The sequence below is a fragment of the Betta splendens genome, chromosome 2 (assembly GCF_900634795.4).
Source record: "Betta splendens chromosome 2, fBetSpl5.4, whole genome shotgun sequence".
Classification (NCBI taxonomy): Eukaryota; Metazoa; Chordata; class Actinopteri; order Anabantiformes; family Osphronemidae; genus Betta; species Betta splendens.
Genome location: NC_040882.2, coordinates 22,091,830 through 22,115,130, shown reverse-complemented (window position 1 = coordinate 22,115,130; position 23,301 = coordinate 22,091,830). Strand labels below are relative to the sequence as shown.

Sequence of the window (23,301 nt, the reverse complement as noted above, 5' to 3'; positions counted from 1 at the left end):
AAAACAAACAATTGTCTTGTTATTTACTACTCCAAGACGCCGTCCAGTGCTATGAACATATTTTTCCTTATTGATCTCATGGCTTCCAGGTCTGTTTACAACCCCAGATTTCTTGTCCTCTCAGGAACCTGATAGGCCTGTTAAACCTCTGAGCCAACCTGTTGGCTTACCCTGGCACAGTGACTAATGGGTAGAGGTGCAAAGGGCAGTGAACTGATATGGGATGGAATAAACAGCCATTCCATTTACATGGGAGAAGAGGATGGTCCTGGTCCGTGTGCTTCCACTGAGACATGAGCATGATGTCACCGTTGGCACAGGCGCTGCCATTAGGGTCGTTTCTGTCGGTTATTGTAAAATACAGTTCGCTTACTTGGGCTTTAATTTGACAAGGCAATCCATCATGAGGACACTTTACAAAATGCAAATCAGATTAAACGGAGGAAGCTGAGGCATTGACATTACCAATAAAACGCTAGATTACTTAGACACAGTCATAGTTTTAACAAAATCTGCAACAATTAATTACAGATAATATAATCACTGAATTTGTGACGATCAAAATGCCTGGCTCACGTTTACATGAACTCATGAAAATAGGGATGGAGTGTAGCTGTATTCTGTCGCAGTACCTGGTAGCAAGTAGCCTCTTCATATTTAATGTGCTAGACGTTTGTTGAATAACCAAGGTTTACACAGACACACGTCACTGACATGAAACCAAGCTCCCCGCTCACAGCCGGCCCGCGTGGATAATCAGAGCGGAAACGCGTTTCTCGCAGTTGACTAGTTTGAGCAGTTAAACCTAAGGGAGGGTCACACCAACGCCAGGGTTTAAGCAGAAGCAGCTGCTGCTTGTGAGAAACTGGGTGTTAGACGGCGGCACGCTTGCATATGCACACAAGGTACAAGGGTCACGGCTCCGAGTGCATGAGTGACGAGAGACAAAAAAAAACCTGCACGCACTGGTGTGAATTTTACAGCTGCATTAAAGAAGGTATCAATGCCTCAATTTAAACAAATGCGCACGTCTCCAAAGCCAATATTTAATTTCATTATTACCATCAAGACGTACAAATAAAGCAGTTTGCATTCCTAATAATAAGAAAAAACAACATTTTCTCCACTGACTGCAGGTTCAGATGATAGGACTGTGCTCTGGTTACATGTAGAAGTAGTGCATGCTCATGTTTGTTCACCTGAACGTCAACTTTGGTGTGAGACAGCAAAGTGCACAGTATACAGGCTGAGGTTCCCCGTCTGATGCAACCTTGTAAGCCCATGTTGTCAGCTTCCCTTTGACGGTGGGGATTACAACAGTTTTGTTCTCAATGCTCATAACTAAAGCCAAGGAGCTCTGGGGAAAATTGATAAAGAGGCTTCACCCTTCTGCCAACATGTAAATGTTATTAGGCATCTGAGAGCATTAAAATTTGACTTCACACATGCAGATATGGTCTTAAACTGCAAACATATGATCGATGTTTTCAATATTTATTCAGCTCATAAATTTGGCCGTTGTAATAACAACTTTCATTTTGTCTTCTTTAGAGTAAACACAATCGTCCACTAACATGACTGACACTTTAATTTCTCAGAGGCTGAACATACACACACTCAGCCAGAGGGTGACAGACCATACTCCTGTAGTAGCTTATTAAAACCTAGCACCTCTAACCAATGACGGATACAACACAAAGACGCAGAGTGAAACTCCACACCTCACCTCCCCCAGGCCCATTTCAAAGAATACACACACAGACCGCAAACTCTGGAGTAACAGCGAGCACCACTTTGTAAAGAAAAGTCAAATCTGGACCACATCTGGCTGACAGCACGGTGCAGATATCTAGTCATCCAGAAATCACTAAAGGTCCCTTGTAGTGTGATGGGGAAGAGAATCTAAGCTTAGGTTTCTCTAGATTAAAGAGAATTCTATTTTTCAAGATTGTTTCTACACAGTTCTGGCCTTTGTTTATATTTTTTTAGACGATGTCTGTGTCAGTAGGGTTATAACGTAGATGGCTGTCACTCAAGTTTCCATTTTTATTTCCATTTATCTAACCCAGCAAACATTTTATATGCTGGAGTCTTCACTTCCAGTCAAATATATTTTTATTGAGAATAAAGGGCTCTCTCATCGTTCTTTGCAAGGTGAAATGAAATATGAGGTATTGTTGACAGGCTGCGATGGCGCACGCTATGAATAGGGCACCGACCACCCGCCATTACATGCTAACATACAAATCCATGTAGGACACATCAACACATGCAAAGCAAAACGGGGGCTCGACTGGGAGAGCCTCAACCTGGCCTGCTGTTCCCATGATGACGGCTTTGACAGCTGTGACTGACAGTCGCAACAGTGTGGAGAAAAAAAAAAACACGCATCGCCAGCAGACGGCTCAGAGGAGGTCAAAACACCGTGACAGGTCGTCTGCAGCACGCACCACACATGCATACGCCCTTCACAGCTCAGACACGTCCACAACAGATCGAACAGAAGTGAGGCTGCGTTGTTTCCGTTTCTCCCACACTTACTATTGGTTCATATTACAGACAATATAACAATATAGACCTTTGGAATCCAGCAGGTATGTTTGATCACTGGGCAGTTCAACAGCCATGTTAAGAAACATCACTGCCGCTGGAGACTGGCAAGGTTCTGCACCGCTAATTGAAGCTGCTTAACATTTTACAGCCATGCATTTAAATTAAATTAGAATAGTCCTTTGCTAAAAAAAAAAAAAAAGTAAAGTAAGTAAATTGCAGCGATTCCCTAGTATATTGTAACTCAACTCTACTGTCTTATTTACATAAAATAAAAATAGAAAAAGGCAAAGTCATAACATCAGTAGTAAAGCAGCCGGATCAGAGTATGAACCCCTCCACTCATTTCCCCATAGACGCTACAGAACACATTACAGAAACCCCTCCTTTCCACGGGAACCAAGAGGCGCACGGCAGGAAGCGATTCTCCCCTCAAAGGAATTCAGGGCCAGTAACATCACTGACAATGTGAGCATAGAAACTTCATCCCATGTTGCCAATTATAGAGCCAGAGCTGACAAAACCCCACTGAAGCCTCTCCACCATCACCAATGTGTTGATGTGCACTACGTTTTATGAATATTAGAAATAAATGAAAATGTTGATTGACCCTTTCTATAATAATGCACAGCAACTGAGCGTTTCTCTTCTGGGTCCTGTCTATGAATTACGGCTCTGCTCCTCAAACAATATGTAAGCAATCAAAAGAATGCTTGTCAGAGACAGATGAAGATTATGAAAAACTGCTTGTGATCGATGTGAATTCAAAAACTGTTACTCCTCAAGCTCTCTCTGTAAGGCACTTTGTGATTCGGTTTCAGTGTAAAGTGCTATATAAATATTGCATCCTTACAAAAGGATTTGGCAACACAATTCAAACTTCAGCTCCAATGCTGAACAATATATATCAGCTTTAGCTGAGCACTTTCATGTTTTGTCTGGATCCTAGATAGACAGCCATACATGGGCATACAAACACATCTCTCTTTTGTGGAAGCGGTGATTCCCAGGGAACTGAAACAACACTCAGACACCAGACGCCTTCATTCATGCGCTTAAGGTCAAGGGTCAGGAGGTGACCTCAGGCGTCAACGGGCAGGCAGTGTGTTCATCTACAAGCGTTCATGTGCCTCTGGTCTAAAAATGAAGATGACTCTGGCGTAAAAACAATTGTTGTTCAGATACTTAAAATGAGGTTAACCGTGTTGATCCCCTAAATCCTATGTTGGTGACCTAAATATATAAAGCACAAATCAAATTTACTAAATATTTCCTCATCATAACCTCCAGCACCTAATTAACAGCAGTACTAACAGTAGAAGACCCCATATTTGACCATGCATGTGGATTTACATTTACACACATAGCAGACATTACAACTCCTCAGAGTGACTGCACACCTCATTACTAACCCTGTAGTCCCTGGTCTAAGCACAGCTGTAAATGACGCATCCATACAGCGTCACTTTAAAACTGCTAATGCACCATAAACTGTTCTAAATACAATATAAGCACAGGCTGTGAGTCAAGGGATTTAGTAAGAAACATGGCACATGATTATTTAACCCCCACCCCCTCGTCTGCAGTGGAAAAACTGACACAAAAAAGAGAAGTAGAACAGAATCAATAACAGTTTATAAATATCTGCTCTGTGGCTTCACTTTTCAATTCTGTTTTGACTCATTTCACTCCTAGATACTTCTGCACATAAATACCATGAACTCATGGAATACAGTTCACTTTTCAGATTTCATCCTGGTATTGTGTATCAGCACAGATTATGGCTGACATGTTGATCAGAAATTAATTAAAGTAAGTAATTAGTTTGTTAAAATGTAAACCTGAATGGTCAGTCTGCAGCTGCATGGGACACATTCTCTCATACAGTGATTAGTAGATGATGAGTTAACTGCAGGAAAATTGCTTAGAACGAACTAAGGGTTCACTGCCACATGTGAGACTTGTCTGCTTTTCTCTGGTTTAGGCTACAGTAAATGAAATATCTCTGAGCTTTGGAATGCTGGACGGGGAAAACTGGATCGGTCTTGGAGCCTGGAAACCTTTTTTATTCTGAACACCGAACAATGAACTCATTAATCACAAAATAATTGGCACATTATTGTAAATTATCATTAGTTACAGCCCAGATTTTCACAAACAAAGACTGAGGGGCCTAGCAAGTGGTGAATTCTTCAGTCAGGTGCAAGACACATCTATAGGGACAGGGACCTGTCAGCAAGCTTATTGATATTTCCCAGACACAATAAATAAGGCAGAAATATGAGCTGTTGTTGCCAGGCTAACCCATTTAAAGGATTATAAAAGACGAAGGCCAAGCCAAGTGGATCCCTGCCAAAAATCAGTACGATATGTAAGAACAGGCAGGAGACGAACACACTGCACTCCTTATACTAGCTGTCTGGGTTTGACATGTTTTAAAACCTTCAAGACTGGACAGAAAAGAAAAAAAAAAATCAGTGGAAATAACATGTCTCACCAAGTAAGTGAATGTGTTTTGTGGACAGGACTTCAGGCAAAGTGAGAGAAATTTGGAAATTTGAGCCCGCTGGCTACATCAACCCTGGCAGCCAATCGAAAAATACCTGCATGCTGATGTCACACCCTGCGATGCGGTACACACACACGTACACACACGTACACACACACAAGCCTTTTCCTGACACACTTCCACAGCAGCACTGTGCCATGCTGTGTGTGGCCCCGCATCTCCAGTGCCACACATCTTTCAAGCACCTATTTAACCACCGAGAGGAAAAAAAAAAAAATAGTCCCACGGCGACGCTGACCAACGCCGGGCACGAAGCTCGTAACTTAAGTCAAGTGTTTCAAAGAGGTAGCGGAAGCGAGAAGGACAGCAAGAGACACAAATAGGGGAAGATGAGCCGACAGAAAGTCTCTTAGAGAACAACCGAGACAACAGAGAGGCACTGGTGAAGCCGGAGTATCGCTGTGCTTGGTACCGCTGGCCCGGCATGTGCCACCGTGCATGCCAACAGCAGCAGCAGCAGCAGCCGGACCAGCTAGATAAGCACAGCACGGCCCACAAACACTGAGTCCAACCCTAATTAGGACATTCATGATGCACTAGTTATCCAGCGCTGGCCTTGAAACCTGCATTTAGTATTATTGATTGGATTCTCAAGTAGGATTAAAGCAAAGCAATACCGTATTATTATTACTGCTGGGTTCGCAACCTCGCTGTAAAAACTGGCTTTTGGAAACTGAATACTCCTAAACATTCATGCTTACGCTGCTGCACCGAAAGGTGTCAAATTATAGTTTCACCACACATTCAAATAAAACAAATGAGAGCTAAGAAGCGTTAAACGAGGGGGGGGAATTTTGGTTTGAGAAAAAGAGATTACATTTTTCCCGTATTAGGAGATCTAAGAAGAACCAGAGGGACGTCAGCCGACCAAGTTAACTGGCTGCCGATGAGCTGTCCATCCCTCGGGGCCAGCGGGCTACAGATGGCAGGGGTCTGGTAACTGCCCTGAGATGCCCCGCTGGGGGCGGAATCAAGGGCAGGGCTCAATAATGCGTGTGTGTAGAGCTGGGTGGGTCACGTCGGCTGCACTTGCAAGTGCCTGCGCGCACACACACACACAGACACACACAGACACACAGGGCACCAGCTCCATCTGTCTTTGACATGGGAGAGCTTAATGACAGAGGCAGAAAAGCCAAAGAAAAGGCCTCCTCGCTCCGTGTCCCTCTCCGTGCTTCCCTCCCTTCTTTCCTATCCTCCATCTCTCTCGACCGCACTCTCCAACCATCAGCGCTCCATATGGAGCTCTCCAGACAGACTTTTTAAAACTCGCCTCGGCCTGGCACAAAATCAATAGGACATCTAGACATCCTCGCTTGCTCGCCCACTGTACACATTAACGAGTGTAATTTGGCTCCGAGGCTGGAATATACCGAGCAAGAACATACTCCATTACTTACACACACAATATGTCCTGGACACAAAGCAATGAAATTTCCAGTGTGTGCTTGGTGAGCGTGGACTCTTGTGATGCTTGTTCCATCTTTAATGAAGTTTCCTTTGTGATTCCCAGAGCACCGACTCTGCTTGCCACCTGGCCCCATTTACTCCTCAGGTGTCCCCCCCCGTGAGACGCTTGCGACCAGTCGTAGTGGATCTAAACCAGCCAGCTTCAATTACAAAAAATGTAGCATAGGACGAAGTGGGTTAAGTTACCTGCACGAACCAGAAAAGAGCTAAAGCGCTGGCTCATGAATGAAACGAGTGTAGCAAAGAAAGAGCAAGAGGTGCGTTATGAGGCTGAAATTCATGAGTGGGCTTGTTGTGTGGTTCTTTGTTCAGGCAGACAGATGATAGAGGAAACAGAAGCTGCACAGCACTGCACCGTCTCACCTCGGGCAGGTTAGAGACACAGCAACAAATCCTCCTCTCAAACGCTCACATACCAAATATAGGCAAAACAACTCAAACGTCTGAATCATGTGTCTGTGAAATAGCATCCTCGCTGATGACACATCCATCTCAATTAACTGAAAACAAATCAGATCATCTTTCTGTTCAAGCCCAGTTCTTCATATGAGTGCAGCTTATTTTACATTTATGTCACCTAAATGGCCCTGACTTCAAGCCTTTCTGCAATATGTACAGATGGAGATGGATTGAATCACTGTCTAACCACAACAAACCTTAGCTTTAGGGCAACTCAAACAAACAGACGTTCTCTTCAGAGCTGTTCAAATAATGTCCCCACACTCACATTAACAATGCAAAAAGGCAGAAGGAAAGGCCAAAGTCCGGTAAATACAGCCCCAGTACAAACATTTTGCAGCCAAGTGCAAAGACAAGAACCAACGCGAGCTTATAAAATCAGACATTCCTTATCGAAAAGCTGCAGTGAAGTGACAAGTGTGACTGTAGCCAAAGAGCCACACGGAACAGCAGGGGTTGAGGCAGGTCATGTGCTCAGGGGAAACTGTCAAGAAATAGAGGAGAGGGGGACGAGGAGAGGTAGCCTTGAACCCTGAATGAACCAGCCTTTCCCGCTCCCCCTTCTCACTCTGCTGAGCTGATGACTCACTGCTGGATTGAGAGGGAAGCCAGGGGTAAAGGATCGTGAGGAGCGCAGATCGACTGCAGTAGCACCACTGAGGCGGTCGTCAGTGGGGTAGCAGATAGCGGCTCTGGTCAAACCACACTGGTTGGTGTGACACTTCATTTTGTATGTGTGTGATACTGCGATAGACGTGAGACACTGGCCACAGGTCAAATGAGGGAGACTGATTGTGCCCATTCAGGCCACAGCCCATTTAGAAGGACCGCACTGAACATACAGCCCGAGGAAACATGCAGTGGGTTCCGATTTTACATACACGGCAATTGAAAGGATAATTCATACAATCATCACGCATGTATAAATTGTCAGGTAGCTCTTTGTGTGAAACAACCACGACAGTAAAGGTCAGTTTGTTTAATTTGATAAAGATATGGCTGAGGTTGAGGTTGGACCTAAAGCTGGTACAAGCAAAACAAACCAACACACAGAGCACTGTCTCTATTCTACAGAGCTACAGAGAGGAAGTCAGCATGAACTTGACATGGCACCATGAAGGCAGGCCAGCCAAGGAAAGTGGGGAAAACCCCATTACCAGCTACACTATGCTGCCGCCATCACATAGAGTTTCATTCTTCTTTATCTTCACCGGGGCAAAGATCAAACATCGGATGAGCTTACTTGACATTCCTCCTAACCCACTAGCAGCCTAATTTAGAGAACAACGTAAGAATTTGTCCCTAAAACCAACGAAATGAAAGTTCACAGGCTTGAACAGTTCAACAATCATGTATTTAGGAAACCACAAGATTTTACTACACCTCCATATCAATTATTGCATCACCAATAAAACAAACTAACAACGTTGATGAACAAGATGAGTGAAACCCTATCTTCAAGAAGCATATCAACTGTTTGGAAAATCACCATATTAAAATGATTAGCTTTGATTATATTAACTAATCACTTACTTAAAGGGCTGCACTGATTAATTGTTACACAGTTTGGATATCTATCAGGTCTAACCACTGTCTCCCCTGCGCTTGCCTCAAAAACCACCCAAAGGGCCGACAGCACTGTAACAAGAGCAAGAACAACAGAATTCTTTGCATTAACAGAGAGACGTGACCTTTAGCCCACATGCTGCGAGACGATTCCTCAGCAAAGCAAACGCAGAGACCACGGTGTGTGTGCGTGCGTGTACAGTTCAGAGATGACTTCGTCAGCTCGAGGCTGCTGTCTGGTTTCAGAGCGGTTGTTGTGATGGAGAATCAGGTTGTTGTTCCTGATGCTTGAGCCTCTTCAGAACATCCCCTATGTTCGTGCCAAGATGCGAGACAAGACATTATTTCATGTCAACCGCACACACGCTGATCTGTGTTGAAAGGCACTGAAAGTAGAATGTTTCAGAATATAATGCAGTAAAGCCTGCTTCATTTGTCTACCAGACATTTAGGCGAGTTGGGGTTGAGGTTAGAATACTTGAGGTCCGATCCTAATAAACCTAGTACAGTGATAAATAGGGAAACTTCACTGGTGACTGTTTAGAACATAAAAAAACAAGTTAGTTTCCTTCCATGAGCTCATGGGAAACCTCATGTACATTCCTCAGCAGCACTTCCAGAATGATGGCAGCAGAGAAGAACATCACACTGCAACCACAAGTGCAAAATGATTGACCACAACATGAACAACCCTCTCGCTAAGAAAAAAAAAAAGCATTGTTTGCTTAACCACAATCAATAGCCTGCTCCACAAAAAGACACGTCTATTACTTCATTGTGATTCCAAGCAGAGGCCAAAATCTCCTAACATCAACAGCCGCAGGAATGCCACCAGGCGGATTCTTCACTCAAACTCTCCAGCAGCTTTAGTTAAACAACCAGACGATGCAAGAAAACATTTGGAGATAACAGCTTGCCTTTCCTGGAATACCACCACGTCTCTGCCTATGTTATTTTGCTTGAATATTTTCATGACACTTGATAACTCCTGCTCGCTTCCTTCTGGCTCTCTCTCTCGGAGGGGGGAGGCGGGCCGCCGTCGCTCGCCTGGACCCAGGGCAGCGCAGTGTCCCTGGATTCCTGGCTCGCAGGAATCGTGAGGCGATAGAGGGGATTTGGGCTTTTACACGAGATGCGTGCTAAAGTTCACGGACTGTGCAGCATCATCCAAAGATCAAACCGAGATAGAAAATACGGCAATTGGATAAATAAATAACTGACACACCAATAACAAAAACTTAGCCCTTTATATTATGCAACTAAGTGTTCGAAGGCTACCGCAAGGTTTCTTTTAGGAAGGCTTACCACAGACGAGCTGACTGCCTGCCACTCCTTATCTAAGGCTGTAATAGTGGCAGCTGCCTACAGCTGTGGGAGGTGGCATCAGTAGGGGCTTTCCCAACACTGGAGACATATGTGTACATTTGGAACCTTCCTCTAAATGGTTGAACCGGCCAAGCACGATCGCGGGAGAGCCGGGAACATGCCACCTCGAACGGTGCTTCTGCGCCCTCGCCACCAGGACTGACAATAAACGAAGCGATTGTATGTGGGTTCGGGTGAATTTTACTGGAAGCTCAGAGCTGCAGCTTTAAGATTTATGTCGGCTATCAGAGGCCCAGCGTGAGACTCACTTTAAAAGACAACTTCAAAACTCTCTCACTGTCATGCGGAGTAATAAAACATGACCGATTCCTTTGATACATAAAAGAAGGGGGCAACGGGGGGAGTGGAAAACGCACGAGTGTCAACAATGCTCAGTTTTTACAATTTTAGCTGCTCCATAATAGGAAGTAGACAAGGCTCTGCTTCATTCAACTTCAGTGTGCAAACAGGAGTCAGACAGGGGGAATCGGTTCGTGTTTTCTGAATGAAACATCCTGACTGCAGAGGGACGGCGGAGGCAAAAACTGCTGACACAGTAGAAACCACCGTTCCCTTGGCAGAGCTGTAATCACTACAAGCAGCAAAGGAACAAGAGCGGGGAAAGGTCAATGTTGGGTCTGAGGAAATACGGATGGAGGAGGCGTGTGAAGGTGAGAGAGGCGGTGAGATCCTCAAAAACAAGAGCCAGTGGTGGACATGCGCCGGTCTCCTCTGTCTAGCGTTAGCTTACGGTCTATCCTTGTCTGCTCATGTCTTAGCTAAGCAGCAATCGGACGCCAACAACAACACCAAGAGCACTTGGGCCTCTATCAAACATGACGCCAGGGCTGTTTTGAAAACCGCAATGGCTTTAGAATGTTCTGTCCCATCTTCTTTGAGGAAAACAGCATCAATAGTTCCAAAAGAGCTAGACATTTAAAAATATATTAGCTCACACCAATGCTTTCCAAGCATTGCACAAGTGAACGGGTGCCCACTGTTGTGGCTTTTGGACGCCAAATTTAAACCCTATCAGAGGCAATTTAAAAAGTCCACCTCATTTGCATGTCTCACACCTACATGAAAGCCCCACTTAAATTCATGATGGGTATAAAGAACCACTTTCTATGAACAATGCATAGGGGAAGTTGAAGTACCATATTGGTTTATCTGGTTTATGCGCACTTCAGCACGTGGTTGAGCAAGTAGTGCCAAGATGGCAGCAATCCAAGACAAATTATGCAAAAATGTGCATTTCTATACCCTTGGGTGTCTCCTGTGCTTGTTCCCCTGAGACAAACACAAACAGGCTGAATAGAGGAACAGGAGTGTGAAGACACAGGGGCGTGTGGTGCTTTAAAAGTCCATCACTCCACCAAACAAGCAAAATCTGAACCCGGATTGAAACTACAGGCTTCGGGGGATATTTCAATCATGTGAAGTAATGGATATGCATGAACTTCCAAAACAATAGGCTACTGTACCCATGACAGTAAATCCCCTTAAACATGTCTGGCAGAGGGACATTTGGTTTGGTGCTTTGCCTGTGACTTCTGTATAGCTCCCCCCTGGCTTGTACCCCCACATACCAAACACTTTGAAGACTTTCACAACCCAGCGTGGACGCGGGGCAGCTTTGGAGACCGCCGGATCCCGGGGTGACACACCTATCAGGTAACCTGTATCATCGCGATTGTTAAGCTATCCATCAGTGCTGCAACGGAGGTAACAAAGTGTGTGCGTGTGTGGGAGGACATGGAGTGGCCGCTTTGAGGGGCGGGGGAGAGCGGCAGCTCGGCATTTCTTTTAACTCTAGCTTGAGCCTTTGCCACTATAAAGGTCAGTGCTTCGACATCTGCTGCTCTCTCTGAACTTCTCCTTTCATAAAAGGGAAGCAGGGAAGAGGAGAAAACCCTGGGGAACAAATGCACGAGCACACACATAAACACACACATAAACTTTTATGCAGCGGTACACTCCCGGGCTTCTCCGTGCACGCTCACTCGATCGGCATCAATACAGCCGCAGAGCTCAAGCCACACGCACATGCTAACAAACAGAGGAACACAAGGGTTGTGTCTCAAAGAGGGGCTCAGTAGTATCATTACACCAGCACATAGAGGCTTGGCTTTTGGCCTGAAAGACTCCATCATTCCTTCCCTTTTTTTGGGGCAGAGTGGGGGGGGGGGGGGGGGGGGGGGGGGGGGGGGGGGGGTGGGGGGGGGGGTAAGTAAATGGAAGCTCGTCCCCCAGGGGCGCTGCAAAGGCAGACCCGTGTTGAAATAAGTGATTCATGCTTTTATCATCCCAGGTGAACAGTGCTTCTCTTTCAGCTATCACACTCAGTGTCTCTGGCAGAGGGGAGGGAAAATAATGAAAACAACACTGTTTTGTCCCCATCATGTACGCAAAGGACTGTGATCTGGATGTTGCTGCCAAATTGTGTTTTTGTATCAACAATCCTGCAATGTTCTTATTACAGCTACACGCTACTGGGGGAGGGACATTTTTGTGCTGGGGCAAATAACAAGGGGATTCACCTGCACATGCAGAGACAGCAGCCAAAAACACTAAATGGTGTCAAATGACTAAATTAATGAGATCACTGTCAGCAAATTATTCTGCATCGTTTCTGATAGATTTAATGTGTTTTTAATGCAAATACTCCAAGAAGTTGGTTTGTTCATGTAGCATAGAAATTTACCTCAATAATAACTGAAATGCCAGAAAGAGCAAATAGTTTACAGGCACAAAGAAGAGGGATATGACTTCTCACTTTGGCTCATTCATGTTTCATTCTGGCTGCTGCTCTCCCACAATCGGAAAACGCAGACAGCGAACGATTTACAGGCACAAGACGATTTGCTGACAAATTTTAAAGTCTCACCTCACCAAAATAGTTACTGCAATGCCATCCAGATATTATGGTGAGAAGCCTTTTTAAGGATGGAAAAATGCTGGGGTCTAAACAGAGTCTTACTTGTCATTCTGATTAATAACCTCCACATAGATTCCTGGTAAGTGGTGAGAATAATGTTGATATCATGTCAATTATTTCAGAAACACAATACAATACACAAAAATAAGGGCAGTGACAAACCCTCAACATCAACCCACAACTTTAAAGTCTGTTCAGTGAAGTCAGTACAAGGTTTTAATTTGAAGACAGAATACTGAACTACAGTCTTGCAGTAATACTATTATAAGAGAGTCATTATACCATTAACAAGCCTGTGGTTGTGGAACCCCTCCCTGTGTAAAGCCAGAACCATTTAAACAGTACATGGGCACATGGGGCTGTGGTCAGCCTCTCCAGCCGTTACTGTGAACATGGCCTCCTATCAGATAAAGGACACTCCTTATGGCACTTTAATTTTTTGTTAAACCTCCGTCGCCCAGAAACGCACACCCACCCCATCCTCCTCACGCTCACTGACCCCCTGCACACAGAAATAACATACAAACAAGCACGCATGAATGTGGAGATATCATCTGGACAGGTGGCCAGCCACCCAGACCTGACCTGCCTGCCCTCTCGCTTGCTCCCTCCCTACCCACCTCCGCCCCTACATCACCCCTCAACTGAAATCAGTTCAGGTCTGCTGGAAAGCCCCAAATGAACATGCACAGCAAAGACCCCCCCCCTCATCCTTCTCCACCACAAGCACACACATCCCAAAAGCACAGCAAATGTCTGTCACCCACTGGGCTGTCTGTGGGGATTACTGCCTTTACCGTGCAAAAAAAAAAAAAAAAACAGGTTTGCATCTAGCTGGTGTGCAGGCAAATAATTTAAATAACGGTTTTGTTTAACAGATTGACCAAAGCAGAAAAGCCTTTTAGCTGACTTGAACATAGCTCTTGTTATAGGTAATAATAGGTTTAAAAATATTAACACAATTATATGCAGCACACTTCTGGTTAAGGGGAACAATATATCACTGACAACCAGTTCTGCTCTATTTAAAATTGTTATTGTTTTCTCAATAAAAGCACTGGTTTACAGAGCTATTTCAAACGTATTATATAGTGGCAATTACTGAATGTGCACAAAGAACAATTAACTCATTGAAACTGACAATGACATGTTTCCTGCAGACACTGATCTTCAGATCATCCATCAGGAAATCCCTTTATAAGTTCTTTACAGCAACAATCGTCCAAGTCATTACATGCTGACAGAAAATGGGAAAATCGATGGTTCGGGCTGTATACACGATTTGAACAATATTTTAGTGGTGATAGGGTTAAGCACACATTGATGTTTGTTATGGATTTTGTCCTTACATGCACTCCACATCTAAGGATAGTCGATGTTAGTACAGGACTTTCATTAGCAATCTGTTTACAGAGTCTAGCGACTGAACGCTAGTAAACAGCCTTTTAGTAACACTGCCCTCCAGCCTTACTTAATGAGTTGTACTAAATTAACTACTCGCTATTCGTGCAATGTTTTGGAGTTGCGAGTCGAGTATTTACAGTAAACACGCTGCATGAAGCAAAAACTATCCTACGGCGTCATCAAACGTAGTCAACGCTTATAAAAACACTGGGCAAAAGGATGTTTTGCCCACAAAGCCGCAACGTGTTTCAGACAGATAGCGTTAGCTGGCGTCCATTATCGGACAGCTAGCTGCATTAAGTCGTGAATCCACTACGTGAGCGTGGTGCCCGGCTAACTGCCGAGCACGCTTCTGAAACAAACGCAGGGCACGAAATAATACGGGTACAGCGGGGCTAAGCCACTCCGGGGGTGAACAGACACCATGGGAATATTAAAACGAGCTTGAGGAATACGCTCCAGTGACTGTTTTAGCCCGCTGGCTAGCTTGCTAGCTACCAGCTCGCCGTTGTCTGGGAAAAAGACCACCGTGGGTGAAGTCTCGCCTAGCTGGTGCTAGCTCACCAAACACTGCAGCAACAGTCAGCTCGGGCAAGTAACGTTGACTGGGCAAAGGGACACGAAAAAGCCACTCAGACAAAGAAACGACTTTTTCGGGCTACTCTAGTGGTCAAAATAAGCAGCGTATCCAGGCCACGGCACATAGGCGAAATGTAAGGAATTTCACGGCTATAACTTGTCTTGTGTTTAACTCCGCTCCCCAACGTCAACCCCGAATCTCAGACTCACCCTGTCACAACAGGCGCCATCTTCCACAAACTCTCACCAAAACTCCAATACTCGCGATATCCTTTCTCTCCCACAGCCCAACAATCCGCCGAGACAACAGAAGCAGACTGGAGGTGTAGGGACGAGGGAGACGGAGAGAAAGGGGGTGGGTGAGGAAGACGGAGAAAAAGGGGAGGCGGCGGGTAGCATCAACAGAGTGAGAGAGGGAGGGGGGAGAGAGAGAGAGAGAGAGAGCGAAAAGGGCAGACGCCACAACAACAGGCGTGGGAAACTTCGGAGATCGCGCGAGGTTTGGAAAACTCTCACAATAGGCGAGCACAGAGGGAGCGTCCCCTATCGCGAGATGTGCGCGCAGCGGAGTAGTTGTTTATCTTGTGGCGCTGATATAGTATTCCCACGTGTTTACCGAGTAACAAATTACAGCACGGCCATAAAAAACGTTAGTAGTGAAGAAGCTGTCCCTTCCTTGTCGATTGTATGCGTTCTGTCTCGTCATGGCCTCTCTGCAGTGAACATTTGCAGCCAAAAGAATGTTTATACCCTGCTTCAGTAGTGTACAGACAACATAAAGGATGCTGACTTTAAATTAGAGGAGGGATTATTAGAGGGTTTCTGAACACTAAGTGTACAATTCCCTGGGGTAACTTTGGAGTTTCTCTGGAAACAATGGAGTGAACACATGTGAATGGACCATACAAGGCAGATTAGTGCATTGCCATCACATTGGGGAGTCCCATGACCACCCTACTCAGAGCCCAAACCTCAGCCAAAGTACAAGGGAGGCTATTATTTAGCATGATCACGCTTGGAAATGTGGCATAGCCTTTATTGGCCTTTCCACCCCCACCCCTAGGCCACAGCGCAGCTCCAAACCATGTGTATGTTGTATCATATCCACTGCAAATGTGCCAGGTCACGCTTGTTTACCTGGGAGGAGCCAGAATGCCATAAACCTCCATGTGTGTTGTTGTCTCCCACAGCCTTCATTTAAATCTGTTTGGCATCTTTGTTCACCTTACAAGCGACTTCTGGTGGGAGTTCTTCCGGCTTCAAAGGAAAAGCAGCGGAATCCGAGACCACACCGATGGCAAGTCAATGCACTCATTTGTTTGTTGTGCGTGTGATCCGCTTGTGGCTGTTTTGTTTGAAAAGAATCGGCTGTGGAAAAGAAAAAATATAGTAGCAGGGAGCCTCCAAGTTTAAAGGGCTGAACTTTTATTTCCTGAGTGTATCGGCCAGACTGGACGATACACGTGAAATACAATTGAAATAATGTGTAAAGACAACATATTCATGTCACTGCAGAAATACCCTGAACTGTTTCTATATAAAGTAGCAAATGCCGACTCCGTCAGTGTACTGTAATGAAATCTACACATTTCATACTCTGATGCATGATTCATTTTTATGGAGCTGCCCTGTTCTGCCAGAATAAGGGAAAGAAACGAGTTGCAGGGCTGAGGTTTTGCATGTGAGTGTGCCTGGCCCCAGGCCCGCGCTGTGAAGACACAGAGACGAGGACCTCATCCTGCCCTCAACCATTTTTCCTTTCCCTCTCGTTTTTATAGTCGGCGAAAAACCTCCAGTTACACTCCGAGCTGAATGGGGAAGCATAAAGTTTCCTCAAATGTTTTACAGCTGAACACAGTAAGAAAAAGAGGGGGGGGGGCTACACTTTTACTTCCAGCTCTTCTTGTCATTTTTATGCTCATTCCGTTTGATTTTTTCCTATGTTTTTAAATTGTAAGTCGTCCCCTCTGTCCCATTCTCCCATTTGCAGTAAAAAACAGTTTGTTTTGATAGCAATAGAGCGATCGTGACTAAGCCATAAGTCTCAAGCCCATAAATCCGCCGGCTTGACTGCTTAAGCTCATGGCTGAGAAGCAATGAAAGAGGGAGACAGAGATCACCCCAACTGTGTTATCTCTGAATAGATTTGGCCCTTTTACAACCAGCTAAAAATACGTGTGTGCATTGGACGATTCGTCGATGGTCACCGGTACTTATTTGTTAAAAGGTTTTGCAGATTTTCCATTTTAAACTTCTTACTTGAAGTCTAATAAGTACTTTCTTATAAGCACGGAGACAAAAATTGTGAAATTAAGAGGTTTTGTTCTGCGGCTACATTCATCTCACCCTGCTAAGATAAAGCACTCATTATAAAAATAAAGGGCATGAGGGGGATTATTTTTATCTGTAGATTTGAGGAGTGAAAACAGAAAAAGGGCGAAAGCGAGCCAATTAAGCAAGTTCAGTTTGAGTTCCCTCAGACTCGGAGTCATTTGATGCAGCCAAAGGATGGCGAAACTTCCTGAAATGAGCAAACGCACGGAAGCGCAGTCAGAGCGAGAGGCTGCGACGGGCAGAGAAAGGTGGGTCGAGAGGCACTGGGTCACACGTTAGGCTGGTGAGCAGTCAGACGGGCCGATGAGTGCTAGACGGAGGCAGGAAGTCAAAGCTTGGCACATCATCAAGTCACTGCAATGAAAAAGCCAACGCTTTCAAGGCCGAGCACCAATTAGAGCCGCCGGTGAACGTCGCGAGACTAAAAGCCACAGATAAAGCAGCTCCTCCTGGCGTGAGTCCGGCTCCGCAGCCGAGGGAGAGGCCTCACTGTCCGTCCGTCCGTTGGGTCCATCTGTCCTTCTGTGAGGCCACATGGGATAAGCCCAGGGTGGACGAGGGCAAGCAGTCCCGGAGGGCCCCCCCCCCCTTTATCACACGACTGACATTACAATTAAGTCAGGAAGACGTCACAGAGGCGGGCTGCTTGGGCAGGGTGATAAGTTTGCAGACCGTCAAGGGAGCTGAAGCGTCGGTTTTGCAAGCGGAGGCTTTTGAAATATGGACGAATCTGAGGCATGAGGAAAGAGACATTTGCCTTTTTTTGGACCTGTGCAGTTCACAGCGAGTCCAACCTGCCAAGCGTAAATGGAGGCTGGACTGTGCAGACTCGCTTTTTGGCAGCTGTGTCATATCCTGTATAAGACAGTGGAAAAAGAGGCGATAGGATTATGGCTTTGATGGAATACTTTGTTATCCGTTCAGTTTGCCTGATAACTGGTGATCTTATAGTAATGAAGAGCAATCAGTCCACAGAGTGTATGTTTTAGCCTCTTACTGTGTTGTAACACATTTACATTATAGACTTTCATAAGCATGACCCATAAATCCATTATGTGACGGTATCAGCAGAACTAATAAGTGCAGATAAATACCAGAAAAGAGAAGGAGAGCGTTTCCACTGTTACGGGAGGAGCAACGTCAGCTGAGGAGCGACGGCCCTTTTCGAATGGTCCATCTGAGGACTGCACGCAGACGATTTCAATCTCTTTTTCACCAGAGGGAAGCCTTTTCATAAAAAGTTATACGAGGGCCGGTCTGCGAGGACCTGGCCCGCTTTCTTGTCACCATCTTTTTCAATCAACGTTCGCCTCAGGGTTTTGCACGTTGATTCACAAAGCAGAGTTGATTGTGAAATCTGAAAATATGTCAAACGCATTATATTATGGAAAGCATAAAAGCAGCTGAATTCCTATGTGTGCTTGAATTCTCAGCCCCATAAAGACGTGCACCAGGGTCGGAGGGGAATTTCTGGAAATGAAATATGTCACTCGCCCGAAATGACGCAGGATTCCGCTGTTGTGGGCATCCAAGAATACATTACACTGTGATTTTCAGGCACATAAATAATTAGATTAAACTGGAAAAGAATAGAATGCTTTTAGATTCAGATCTACATAATGAGGATGTATTTGAAGCACATCCTCTAAAAGACAGCGCTTCTCTTGGGTTCTGGTTTGTAGTAACTCATTTCTTCGCATTGTACCTATTAAGATTCTGCTGTTTGCCATTATACATGTAGTCATTATGTTACTACAGCACTATCATGGTGTAGTAATGTGTATTTAACTCACCCGTACTTTACTAGTACTACTGTACCACATGATGCAGGGAACTACTATGTTGATTTTAACCGTGCTTCCTATTTTGGGAACTATTATTAAACAGCTCTGTATGTTTACAATTCTAAAATAGCTGTGCTGTTATCTGAGAGGGTCCTTCAGGTGATGTCTGGACGGTTTTTACTTCACATCATCATCTAGAAGCTCTTACTACAGAGCTTGTAGTTTTGTTCATCTCCTCTGTCAGAGCTCCAGCTCTGATCTGGAGAACAGAGACACATTTTGAAATTCCCCTATTACTTCCTCAAGTTGTAACATTTCCATTGAGTTGCAGTCTGGGCCATTCTGAAGCAGATTCATTCTTGTGCATTGTATTGTGTTACTGTTGCGTGACCTAATCTGGACCAAGCTTTGGTTATAGACACATGGCCATAGATCTGCCTCCTTTTCTGGTGTAGAAACCATTCATGGTAGACTCAGTGATCACAAGGTGGCCTAAGTCTACAAACAAGCCTCAGTCATCGCCCGCCCACCGCCGTCATGACGTTACCACTCAGCTCAGTGAAGTCTATGACAGCAAATCCTCTTCTGACTCGTGTGACTGTAATGGCTGATGTTTGCCAGGAATATCCGTCTGACTCAAGCTCAGAGAGTTTTTATTGTGCTTATTTTTTAAAACCTGCTCCTGGTTCCTGTCTTTATGCAAAGCTGCACACTGGCTCTGTAGAAAACACAGAGAATGACTGGGAGAAAGCAAACAAGTCGGTCATTCCCTTTAATAAAACACTGTTAAATCTAACAGGAGCTTTAGAAACCTGCAAGAACAACCATTCGCTGGTTCCAATTCTCAGTCCAGATGGGAGGATGCAAGTGAGGAAGCAAAAGCTCTCCAGTCCCTCCACAACCACCAGTGAGTCTCTGATGAGCACAAATCCGTTTCTCAAGTTAAGTAAGAAGAGCACAGATGTAGGAACTGAAGCGTCGCAATACAAACACACACCCACTGAGTCAACAATCAAATGTTAATTAATATTATTTAACGAGATAAATTAGGAAAGCCGGAATCTGAGTTGATTAGTCTCAGTATTCATGCCTCCATCGGTGTTTTCCTGTGTGACTCAGCTGTGATTCATCACGTCACTTTCACTGCTGGAGTGTTTCACTGGATGCACGTTCCTCTGAGCGACATCTACGTTCCAGCTCGGAAACTCTGAGTCCACGCGTGCAGCCCCAAAGTGAAGTGTTCTCCCGACCCATTCGGCACGTGCACACGTTCGAAGTAGGATTTATGGACGATATAAGGAGCAGGAGCAAAGGCTGCAAGAATCCTCCAACCTCAACACAAGTCATTTTGTTTGTTGTCAGGATGTGGTTGAAACATCATCTTCTGAGCCCGAAGACTCGGTATCGCGGTCACGTAGGCCGGGAGCCAGTGTTTTGAGAGAGGTTTTGTATCAGGAGCAAAACCTCCTTCAGAATTCAAACCCCTAAGAAATTAATCAGAAACAGGGTCAGAAATGTCATAACAACAAAACCGTCCAACAAAAGGAAAAACCCTGCACTTTGTGAAAGCCCCACCGGCAAATTCACGTCCAGTAAACTAAGAGCATAAGTCGTTTAGCTTGGCCCGGCGCCCTCGTCAGTTAGGACTCCGGTCGGCGCTCGGTGAAGGCTCCTCGCAGAAACAGCCCCATAATGTTGCAGCACGGAATGCTCACGCATTTTTAGCCCGAGTGTCAGGCGGCGTTATATCACGACTAGATTGATGGACAGTAATTAGTGGGTACAAAGTGCTTTGGTGAGGCTTAAACCAGAAGAATTACATTTCTGTTGGTTGAGGACGTCCTCAATGGATTGTTTCAGTAAAATGGAAGAGAGCAGTCACTTATGTGAATCTTAAACTAATATTCATGTAAATTCTCTCTCGTGAACCCGCACATGATATAGGGCACGTTTACATTTTTATTTTCTCAAATCAAAGCAGTTGTTTAGGAGATGGTGTCAGTGTCAGGCAGCCTCGCTTTGTTGACTGCAGCCTATGGGGCCGGCGCAGGTTTGGAGGGAACGGGCCTCGGCCAAGTGAACCTCTCTAAACCTTGACCTTTGCCCCTCGAACGCCCACGCTCTCACTCTCTCTCTTCACGCGCACACATAAACACGCACAGGAGGGCATGAGGTGATACGCACACGCGCCCAAAGCACAAAGCATGCAAACACACACACACACACGCGCACACACACACACACACACACACACACACACACACACACACACACACACACACACATGCTCTCTGGCCAAATGGCTGCACCGCCAGCGCCGTGACCCCCGTGCCCTCCTCCGCTGCTTCCTCCTCCGCCTCCCAGGTCGTCTGTCTGGGGGCTGATAGAGGCAGAGGAGGCAGGGGTCAGCGAGGGACGTAGGAGCAGGAAGAGGACTGGTGATTAGGATGGGGGACACGAAGGGGGGAGCGTCTACCCCTGACCCTCTGTCCCATTCCTGGCAGCCGTCCTGCAGCTCGACTAGATAGGAGCGAGGCAGCAAACACACGAGCTGCTAGAGTCTCGCCGGCAGCACGGCTCCGAGGCAGAAAGGTTGGTCAGAAGCTCCACTGGTCGGGTTAAAGGCAGCCCTATCGAACGCGAGGCAGCCCTTCATCTTCCCCGTGGGGCTTTGACGTAATAACTTTAGAACAGTCCCCTCACACCTTGGTTTATGTCTGTAACTTGCACCGATAGCTGCTCTCGCCTGGATGCTGTCCTCCAGCGTTGGCTCGCAGCCAACAACGCTGCGTGCGTGAGAGCCAGAATCGGCCCAGATGTGGAAGCGAGCATCAGACGGTCGTGTAGCACCAGGGTCGGCCTTGGGCAGACGAAGCGGGAGTATATATAGAGTCTGTAGTCCTGAGCCAACACAGACGCAGAGACAGCGTGTTGATACACATTTGATGTCTGACGTCCCATCAGCCTCAGTGTTCATCACATTATGCTGCTAATGTTAGCATATGTTATTAAGGTCACAAACATTTCAAATATGGAGTATGTGTGAGATATTTGGTGCATTTGATACAAAAGGAATTAAAGGGTTAAGGTGGGATGCTGATGCCTCAGCGTTCAGTCAGGTTTGACAGTCAGCAATGAACAATTCACATATAAACGTAGCTTAAAACTAGGAGTGCAGTTAAAGTTAATGTCCCTGATTGTTTTTTCATCCAAGTAGCCATTTGTTCTTATTGCTGTCAGTGATTGCAGCTCACATCAAAACCGTGACTCCCATCTCTGACCACATGCTGCTCTCTTGAGTCCGCACCTGCACTTTTTCAGCATTTCTGCCAAGTGACTTTTCATCAGTTTTCAGGAAATGCTTCGCAAGCGTGTGCTCCAGAAAGACAAGGCTCTCGATCACATGACAATCATAAATCACCAATTACAAAAAACTCCCCATTGGCGCTGCAGCGAGCGTCGGGGGCTTTGCTCATCCGTCTGCTTCGTGCAGCATTTCTGAAGCAGCTCAGTTTTTCGGTGGTGAAAGTGTCTGGTTAATGGGAACCGAGGAACAAAAGGACAGTTCGGATTTATCTGCGACGTTGGAATCGGGCTGAGCCAGCATATCTGTACATCAGGACGAGTGAGTGAGTGAACAGTAGTGGTGGTGTGAACAGACGGGTGAGGAAACGGGGCGGCAGGCATTCAGCCGCGGGGGGGCTTTAGAAATGCAGGTGCCTTAATTGTCCTCCAATAAAGCCTCGGCAAGTGGGCAAACCTGTGAATGAGTGTCTATTAAAAAGAGGGATGAATGAGGCGCACGTGAATGAATGAACGGGTGAACGAGTGAATGAATGAGCAAACGAGTGCCTGGAAGAGTAAGCCCTCTGCGGGGAGGCCGGGGGACTGTGTGGGTTTACTGAGGGGAGTAGGAAGACTGATGTGATGCATGTGAAGTATAAAGGCCCAGAATAAGAGGGAGGGGGGGGCACCATGAAAGAGGAAGAAGGAGAGAAGGAGCATTAGAAGGAGGAAGGATGGGTGGGGGGGTGCAAAAATCAGGACAGAAGTGGGGAGGGAGGGGGTGAGGCAGGCCGGTCTCAGACAATGTGACATGGCACACGTTATTAATTCTGGCTCAGCGGAGAGACCCTGCCTCGCCATCTGCTCAGGGTCAGGGGCGTTCGCTGGGGTCGGCGTCACGTCCCCCCCACACCTCCCCACCCCTTCGCTCTCAACCATAACCTCCCCCCCTCCCGCATACACATACACACACACTGGTCCTCGCCTGGCAGACACCC

At 45.9% G+C, this 23,301-nt stretch overlaps 1 protein-coding gene across 1 annotated transcript in view; it reads right to left on the bottom strand.

Moving 5' to 3' along the window:
- rbpjb (recombination signal binding protein for immunoglobulin kappa J region b) overlaps positions 1-15,292 on the bottom strand; it is a 33,999-nt gene extending 18,707 nt beyond the window's left edge. Inside the window, exon 1 of the mRNA XM_029168293.3 lies at positions 15,111-15,292. Coding sequence (XP_029024126.1) covers positions 15,111-15,130 — 20 coding nt within the window. The 5' untranslated portion in view covers positions 15,131-15,292. The remainder of the gene's footprint in view (positions 1-15,110) is intronic.
- Positions 15,293-23,301: the final 8,009 nt, after the last annotated feature.